Below are 9,524 nucleotides of genomic sequence, written 5' to 3' on the forward strand. Positions count from 1 at the left end.
ACTAAAGTAATCCATGCATATGGTCAATTAATAGCAAAAACAGAAGATTTCAATTTTGTAGATATACTTCAGGAAGGGTCAACAGATTGTAATAGAGTGTTATTTCTGTTTCTTAGAGAAATTTATGTATTTGAGCACAGAGGACCCAGACTGCTGTTTCGTGTGAACTTTATTATCATTTATAAAACGGTTAGTTCCATTCCTCAATTCTGATTGGTCAGCAGCTGTGTCGTATTCATGATACGGCACTGCTATGACCGCTTCACTCAACGGTTTTGTGTATCATTGAACCCCCTTAGCAACCACCCTTAGCAACGTAAACACAGCTGCAGCAATTAGGGACTACTTTTTACAGCGGAAGGCAGTTAATGATTTTACTTTATGAAAACGTACAACTTAATATATATAAATTAATATATATTTTTGATTTTAATATTTTTATTGTGTGGTAACCGTTTTATAAAAGCAATAAGGTACTTGAGGCCGTGCTGTATCATGAATAAATCACGGCTGAAGGGGTTGCAGGCAACGCCCTTCAGCCGTGATTTATTCATGATACAGCACGGCCTCTCGTACCTTATTGCCTAAAAATAACAGTGAAATTCATTCATGTGTCGTCATAATTCATTCATGTATCATAAATGTTTGTATTCATAAACAACTCTGATGTTTAACAACCCTTTTCTATTTATTAATTTAATAACATAAGGATAGTGAATACTCTTGCTGAGAATTTCCACATTTATTTATTGTGTATTTATGTACTTATTAACAATTAAGACAATAATCAAAAAGCTGTAAATAAACACGAGTTATAGTCATGGATTGGCAGAAATGGGATAACTAAACAGCGGAAAGATGTCTTGCTTGTAAATGTATGTAACCTTGGACCACAAACCAGTCATAAGCGTACATTTTTTTAAAACTTAATTGAGATTTGTCTGAAGCTGAAACAATAAGCAAATGACTCAGCGTTTATATAAAACGTATAATTCATAAGTATAGTTTCCAGCTGCATTTCCTGTTTATCGTGGCAGCGACGTCAGTCCATTTCACTAACCAATGAGATGAGTTGTGGGAGGGATTTTGGGTAGACTTCTTTAATTTTACCTACAGTCAACGAGAAGGCATGTGGGCGGGGCGACAGGTGCACTTGCTCAATGCTGCAAAAAAAAAAAAAAAAAAAAAAGTCTATACCCTTCCCCAGATCTTTGCCTTGATAGAATGCTGTCTTGGAGGTGTACAGACAATTCCTTTAACTCTTTGAGGACTTGGGCTTTGACTTGTGACTTGGTCCCACCTCTGTCAGATTCACTGATGAGACTCATCTCATCTCTGATTATGATTTTTTTATTATTATTATTATTATTATTATAGAAGCTCTGTAACACTACAGCATGGAATCTAGCACTCTTTTTTATATATATGACAATTAAATAGCCTTAATAGCACATAACTGCTAGTTTGTGTTTAATCAGAGGGTCAAGTCTTCATGGTTGGAGCAAATGTGACCCTAAGTAGAATCCCACAACTTGACACAACAAACTCTTCTGTGGACATCGATCTCATTGGGATTGCCAAGAACAACAATGGTATGTCAAATGTTTTAGTTTGATTTTAAAAATGTGGGAAAATACATCATACCATTACCACTAAACCACTTTTGCCTACTTTTTTGGTGGTGTTGGTATTGTAATAATGTAAATTTCTGTTTCTGTCTCACAGGATCTGCTGCTGTGGCTTTCATGAGCTACAACAAGATGGAGAATCTACTGAAGCCAGACTTCTTCGACACATCAAGTGACACAGTTAAAACCATGATGTCCACTGTGATCTCAGCTACTCTTCCCAAAACCACCAACACTCAACTCACCAAACCAGTAAACTTCACCTTCAGACACATCCGAGTGAGAGACTGAAATGTGCTTTTGTCTGAAAACATCTAATATTCAGCGTTATGATATTTTATGCCTGTTTATCCGTTTTTTTTGTTTGTTTTTTTGTTTGTTTTTGTTTTTGCAGGATTTTGATCCCAATGGTTCTCTGTCCTGTGTGTACTGGAACATCAACGAGTGGCTTGTAGATGGTTGTTCTGTTTTAAAGACCAACAGCAGCTACACTGTGTGTTCCTGTGTACATCTGTCCACATTCGCTCTCATCATGCAAACCAGCCGTCCACGAGAGGTACAAAAACATTTCTAGTGAACGCTGAAGAACAGCACAGATTGGGCACTCATGTACTCTGACTTGTTTTCTCAGAGTGACTTACCGATGGATTTGTTGAATTTGGTGTGTGTGAGCGTGGGGCTGGTATTCTTCAGTTTGGCTCTGTTGACCTTTGCCCTTTGTCAGTGGAGTCCTAAAGTGAATAATGTGGCTCGAATCAACATCTGCATCAGTCTTCTGCTGGCTCACCTTCTGTTCCTGCTCACACAGCATTTCCTGAGCATCATCCGGGCGCAGCAGGTGAGAATAATAAAGGAGCCCTACAGCTAAGCACAGCCTCACTGAGAATCATTATAACCGTCTCTCATGATCTCTAGGTGTTGTGTGCCGTGATCTCAGGCCTTCTGCACTTCCTCTTTCTCTCTGGCTTTGTGTGGATGTTCATTGAAGCTGTGATGCTCTACATCTGTGTGAAGAACCTATCACTGATCAGCTCCAAAAAGAGGGAGGTGCTTAGCAGTGGATTCCTGTGTGTGATTGGATATCTGATCGCTCTTGTTGTGGTGTGTGTCTCTGTCGGTCTGGTTCCTGAAGGTTACGGCAGCGAACAGTGAGTTATTGTTTAGGTTAATTTTAAGTTAATTTGGTTAGAAGGAAATAAAGCAGCTCTGGATTTTTGTGACATTTACGCTAACTGATAAAATATACACTCTTGACATAGGTTATATCAGTATCATGCACAAGATTAAAGAAGTAGTTCACTTCCAGAACAATAATTTACTCACCCCCTTGTCATCCAAGAAGTTCATGTCTTTCTTTTTTTCAGCCATAAAGAAATTATGTTTTTTGAGGAAAACATTTTAGACTTTCTCTCCATAGAGTGGACTTCGAGTTTGAACTTCCAAAATGCAGTTTAAATGCAGCTTCAAAGGGCTCTGAATAATCACAGCTGAGGAAGAAGGGGTAAAAAAAAAAAAGACCATTTATATATTTTTTAACCTCAGATGCACATCTTGTCTAACTCTGCTTGAACTCTTTGTATTCTGGTTCATTACATTAAGGGTACAATGTCGAAAAACTCCCATCTCATTTTTTCCTCCAACTTCAAAAACGTCCTACATCACTGTAGAAGTACCGCTCCAAGTGATCATGCAAAGATGATCAAATGCCCTTTACAAAAAGAGGTAAAACAAGCTATATAGGATGATTTTGAAGCTTCAGCATTGTACCCTAACTGTACTTAACCGGAATACATCGAGAGTTTAAGCAGAGCTAGGCAAGACGAGTATTTAAGTTTAAAAAGTATATATTGTAACGAGTCAGATGCCTCTCCCCCTAATTATCACTATCACCCCATCCCTTATTTGCCGCCCTTCACCCCAAGTAGCAGGCTCCTGACGGGCTTGTGGTGGGTGTGTGAGAGAGGAGGGGCATCAAAACAGCCAGGTCTGGCAGCATGTGATGGAGCACACCTGACGTGAATGATTTTTGTTTAATTTATGTTTAATAAAAGCCTGTCCGAGGCCTGACGCCACACCCACTGTGTTTGTTATTTGCTCCTCCTACCACAATATATTGTCGTTTTTTTTACAAAATAACAAAAGCAATCGTTTTGCTAGACAAGACCCTTCTCCCTCGGCTGTGATTGTTTAGAGCCCTTTGAAGCTGCATTGAAACTGCATTTTGGAAGTTCAAACTCACAGGCACCATAGTTCACTATATGGAGAGAAATCCTGAAATGATGTCCTCAAACAACACAATTTCTTTATGACTAAAAAAAGAAAGACATCTTTGATGACAAGGGGGCGAGTAATTATCAGTAAATATTTGTTGTGAAAGTGAACTTCACCCTTTAAAATCTGTAATATTTCACCAGTCAACACCTGAAATGCCTTTCTGACAAATTCATTCAGTTGTTATTGATTTTTTTTCTCTAAACAGCTGCTGGATTAAAATCGATAAAGGCTTCATCTGGAGTTTTCTGGGTCCTGTTTGCGTCATACTTGCAGTAAACACATTACTTGTTTCTCATGACTTTTTTATATTAAAAGTAAAACAAGTTGATTTATTTACTCTTCTATTTTCAGTCAAACACGCTCCTCTTCATCAAGATCTTCATCAGTCTGAACTCAACTCTCAAAAGTCTCAATGCTGAAGTTTCACAAATGAAACAAACCAAGTAACATTATTATGTAATCATTCTATAGAAAACCACATATAGTCGATAAAGGCACATAAACTCTTTCTTTCTGTTTCTCTGCAGGTCTATGGTGTTTAAAACACTGGCTCAGTGTGTGGTTCTTGGTTGCCCCTGGATTCTGGGTTTCTTCACTAAAGACCGTAAGGAGCTGGAGATCCTCTTCCTGATCGTGAACTCCCAGCAGGGGACCTTCATCTTCCTGATCTATTGTGTCCTCAATAATGAGGTCAGACATCACTCAGTTTACATTTGTCTGTTTTCTTATTTTGGTGATCTGTGATTTGTACAGTGGGGAAAATAATTATTTGATCCCCTGCTGATTTAGTTAGTTTGCCCACTGACAAAGAAATTATCAGTCTATAATTTTAATGGTAGGTTTATTTTAACAGCGAGAGACAACAACAAAATTACATTTTTTTATATATATATTAATAACAACAAAATCCAGACAAAACACATTTAAAAAAAAGTTATAAATGGATTTGCATTTTAATGAGTGAAATAAGTATTTGATCCCCTATCAATCAGCAAGATTTCTGGCTCCCAGGTGTCTTTTATACAATCTCTTAAAGGGAGTGCTCCTAATCTCAGATAGTTACCTGTATAAAAGATGCCTGTCCACAGAAGTAATAAATCAATCAGATTCCAAACTCTTCACCATGGCCAAGACCAAAAAGCTGTCCAAGGGAGTCAGGGACAAGATTATAGACCTATGGGCTACAAAACCATTGCCAAACAACTTAGTGAAAAGGTGAAAACCTTCTTGGTGCGATTATTCACAAACGGAAGAAAACTCAATGCAAAATTTCACCTTGTGGAGTTTCAATGATCATGAGTACAGTGAGGAATCAGCCCAGGAATACATGGGAGGATCATGTCCATGATCTCAAAGCAGCTGGGACCATAGTCACCAAGAAAACTACTGGTAACACACGACGCCGTGGAAATCCTGCAGCAAAGTCCCACTACTTATGAAAGTACTTGACAGGCCTGTTTGAAGTTTGCCAGTCAACATCTAAATGATTCAGAAGAGAACTGGGTGAAAGTGTTGAGGTCAGATGAGTCCAAAATCGAGCTCTTTGGCATCAACTCAACTTGCCGTTTTTGGAGGAGGAGGAATGCTGCCTATGCCACCAAGAACACCATCCCCACTGTCAAACATGGAGGTGGAAACCTTATGCTTTGGGGGAGTTTTCTGCTAAGGGGGCAGGACAACTGCACCACATCAAAGGGACGATGGACGGGTGAGTACTTCCTTGAAATGGGTTGTGGATGGGGATTCCAGAATGACAATGACCCAAAACACACAGCCAAGGCAACCAAAGAGAGGCTCAAGAAGAAGCACAATAAGATCCTGGAGTGGCCTAGCCAGTCTCCAGACCTTAATCCCATAGAAAATTTGTGGAGGGTGCTGAAGGTTCAAGTTGCCAAACGTCGGCCTCGAAACCTTAATGACTTGGAAAGGATCTGCAAAGAAGAGTGGGGCGAAATCCTTTCTGAGATGTGTGCAAACCTGGTGGCCAACTACAAGAAACATCTGACCTCTGTAAACACCAACAAGGATTTTGGCACTGAGTACTAAGTTGTGTTTTGCAAAGGGGTCAAATACTTATTTCACTCATTAAAATGCAAAGCAATTTATAACTTTTTTTGAAAAGCATTTTTCTGGATTTTTTATTTATTTATTTTTGTCCCTTACTGTTCAAATAAAATATAGACTGGCAAACATACAAAATAAGAAGGTGATCAAATAATAATTTTCCTTACTGTAGAGTGGAATGTCAGAGGTTCACAGTAACTGAATGTTCAAATGAGCAAAACTATTCAAACTCCAATTGTTAATAATTCAAATTTAAACTGACAGAGAATTCCACTGATCTTCCGTTTCCCCTTTTCTTTATTTTGCCCTTTTCTTTTTTATATATAAAAAAGAAAAGCGTGAATATTTATTTATAAAAATGCAAATCTAGTCTCTAAAGCCTCTTTTTCTTAGCTGTTTATTCTTCAGAAGTTAAATTGATCCCATGAAGTCACTCTCCTGTCGTCTCATTCTTGTCCAGGTCAGGCAGCAGTACAAGAAGTTCTTCAGATATCTTTGCTGCATCAAAAAAGAATGATGACAACAGCTTCACAATCAGAAAGTAATAAATACTTCTCAAGTGCCATTCATATAATGCCATTTTGAAGGGAATGTGCCTCCCGGTCTACATAAATATGTCTATGTTTGTACGAATCATTCATGATCCAGATTCACCTATACTTTGTAAATATTCCCTAATAATGTGCTAGTATGCAAGTCCCCACGGCTAAATGTGTCTAAAGTTTACAGTCTCTTAGATAACTGCTTATTACCCTACTGAAGAGAGGGGAGGGTGAGTTGAGCTCATTAGCATTTAAAGGGGCATGCACTGAAACATCACACTGTGCACAGAGCTGTTTTGGAAAAGGCGAAAAGGGTGTTGCTTTAAACTACCATTGAGAAATTTTAACCAAAGCATGTTATGGACTTTTCATGAAGACCCTAACGAATCATATATACTGGAGGGAAATGGGCATCAGAGGACCCCTTTAAAGGATTTTGTTTGTTTGATTTTAATTGGTGGAGGGTGAAAAGCCTATTTTTTACTAATTTCTTAAAATAGTCACGCTTTAATATTTTCAAGTAAATGATGGCAAATAAAAAAAAAAAAACAGGAAACTATTTCATGTGTGCATGGTAAAGGGGAATAAGTGACTTGTGTACTTTAAATTTATATACAATGAGCAATATATAGTTTTATTCTTTTATTTTATTGTACTTTATGATATGAAATATATCATTGTGTTTTCATTATTTTTTTTATTACATTTTATATGTTCAATTTTTTTATAATGCATATGTATCACTTAGTTTTAGTTTTATGAAGGACAGTCGTTTGCACTTCTACTATATCTAAAATATTGATTAAATATTGATTTAATTTAATCTATTCATTTATTGATTAAATGTTAAATGTCTTTGATAGCTTTGCTTTTTATATTTTACCAACAAATTTTATTGTCTGCTGATGTTTTTGCATCTAGAAAAAAAAAAAATTCAATATCTAAAAGCTACTTTGTATCAGGTTAGGTATTTCATGTTTTAAATGTCTCAATAAATTGTTTAAGTCTCTAATAAACAGCTTTTTACCCCATACATAACTGTCTGTCTACATCAGTTTCATCCTTAATTTTGTTTGATGTGTTTTATGGTTTTGTCATTTTAAATAAGTTTTGCTGCCTCAAATTTTCTTATGTGAGCAGTTATTGGAATTTTTATACACTGAGTTCATCTAAGTGGGTGGGTTGTTTGTTCCATTGCAAATGTATTTATTTTTGTTTATTCTTTCAAATTTGGTTTAATTTTTACATTGTTTATATAAATTGCTGTACTCATTTATTATATTTTTGTCTATATGTTAATTTAAATAAATAAATAAATATACAATATAATAACATAGAATTTGTGAACTGGTATGAAACACTTTGCAATGAATTTTCTTCCAGCTCACCTTACTAGAAAAATATACAGTAGATAGCTGAACATAAATAGTTATAGTTTATAGTGTGAATTAGTATAAAAACATAAAAGTAACGAATTCTTGATTTTGGCAGATCTGCTCTTTCAGTGATGCCTCTACCGCTGCAATTCATCAACAAATTCTTGAAATTTCCAATCAGCCTAGTGAAGACATATAAAACATCAGGAAGAAGCCTTTGTTAAAGAAACAAAGTATTTATTTGTACTGTAACAACTGCGACTACACTGTAGCATGCTACTCTGAAACATTATTTGTTGTTTATTGTATACTGTTTCACACACAGTATTCTTAAAAAAAATAGCAGGCAGTATGCACTGTGTACTAGTGTGCCATTCTGAACCGATACTGAGTCATTCATTCATTCAATTTGTTCAAACGGATGATTATTTGAGGTTTGAAGTAAGTGTTTAGATTAGGTCATTAAATCCTTGGTTCACCGATTCCTTCAAAACTCCAATTCATTCAGAATTTGTGTGTCGTGCATCTCTGAGCAACAAAATTTCTGAATGAATCAGTAGACATGGTGTGAGCAAAAACAGACAACACTGTGTCTAAAATATAACACCATATTAAGTTCTTATTTATTAAACTATTGTACACAATAGGTCTGTACGATAAGCGCAATGATATCACAATTGTGATTAATCAAAAGCTGCGATAAATCATACACTTTTTTTGTGAAACACAGTTTTGTGATCAGTAGTACAGCTAGAGTGCACTCTTGTCAGGAAACTCCAAATATGCCCCACAAAAAAAAAAAAAAAAAAAATACAGGAAATCCCTATGCTGCTCCATCTGAAAACATGCACATGATGGAGGTTTGATAATGAATTCAGATCCTGGCTTCGTGCTGAAAACCAGTCATAGAAGACTGACCACTTGAGAGCATAGAGACAGCTACCAAATCTTGCCTTTCACCTGTGAGTGAATGCCTCACCTTAGTGGTATCAGTCACGGGGTTGGTGACAATGGCTGAATCATTTCTGGGAACCAAGCTTGGTTCCTTCAGAGTGGGGCCGCCAAGAAGAGATAATACGTTTCCCTGATTCGCCTGATAAGCCGAGGGAGCAAAGTGAAGGCATACAGATGGGTGTTGGGCCAATCGTAGGCCCAGAGCATCCCGCTGTGTTGAGAAATAGATTGGGCAGTGGCATTTTTATATGCTTAAGTTGTGACGTATTGTCATATCATGACCCATACTCAAAATTGGTGCTCTGAATTTCTGTCACATTCACTCTCACTCACACACACACACACACACACACACACACACACACACACACACACACACAAACTTCTGGTTACAAGCCCAACTCTCTTACCATTAAAGGAGAACTCCGGTGTGATATTGACATAAAGTGGTTTGAATCATTATACCGAGTGTAAACGTACCTTGCATATCTCATCTCGGTTTGTGTCCTGCATTCCGAAATCTGGGGTTAGTTAGCCGATGCTGACAGCAGGTTGTCAATGAGAGTCAATGGGGCATCGGAGAAGCCATGTAAATAAATCACTGTTTTACGCCATTTAGGAGGCACAAAGTAGCTCCACACTTCATTGGTAGACTTCCAAGGGCCCTGACATTTAAAAAGAGACAT

General features: G+C 37.1%; 1 protein-coding gene across 1 annotated transcript; it reads left to right on the forward strand.

The window, feature by feature from the left end:
• The first annotated feature begins 1,486 nt into the window (after positions 1 to 1,486).
• On the forward strand, positions 1,487 to 6,483 carry LOC141338233 (adhesion G protein-coupled receptor E3-like). The gene is made up of 9 exons (XM_073843777.1): positions 1,487 to 1,592; positions 1,726 to 1,907; positions 2,023 to 2,184; positions 2,260 to 2,466; positions 2,544 to 2,776; positions 4,108 to 4,174; positions 4,254 to 4,345; positions 4,430 to 4,592; positions 6,427 to 6,483. The coding sequence occupies exons 1-9, from the start codon at positions 1,493 to 1,495 to the stop codon at positions 6,481 to 6,483; spliced, it is 1,263 nt and encodes a 420-aa protein (XP_073699878.1). The 5' UTR covers positions 1,487 to 1,492.
• The last annotated feature ends 3,041 nt before the right edge of the window (positions 6,484 to 9,524 follow it).

This window comes from Garra rufa, chromosome 7, assembly GCF_049309525.1.
Source record: "Garra rufa chromosome 7, GarRuf1.0, whole genome shotgun sequence".
In the NCBI taxonomy this organism is placed as follows: Eukaryota; Metazoa; Chordata; class Actinopteri; order Cypriniformes; family Cyprinidae; genus Garra; species Garra rufa.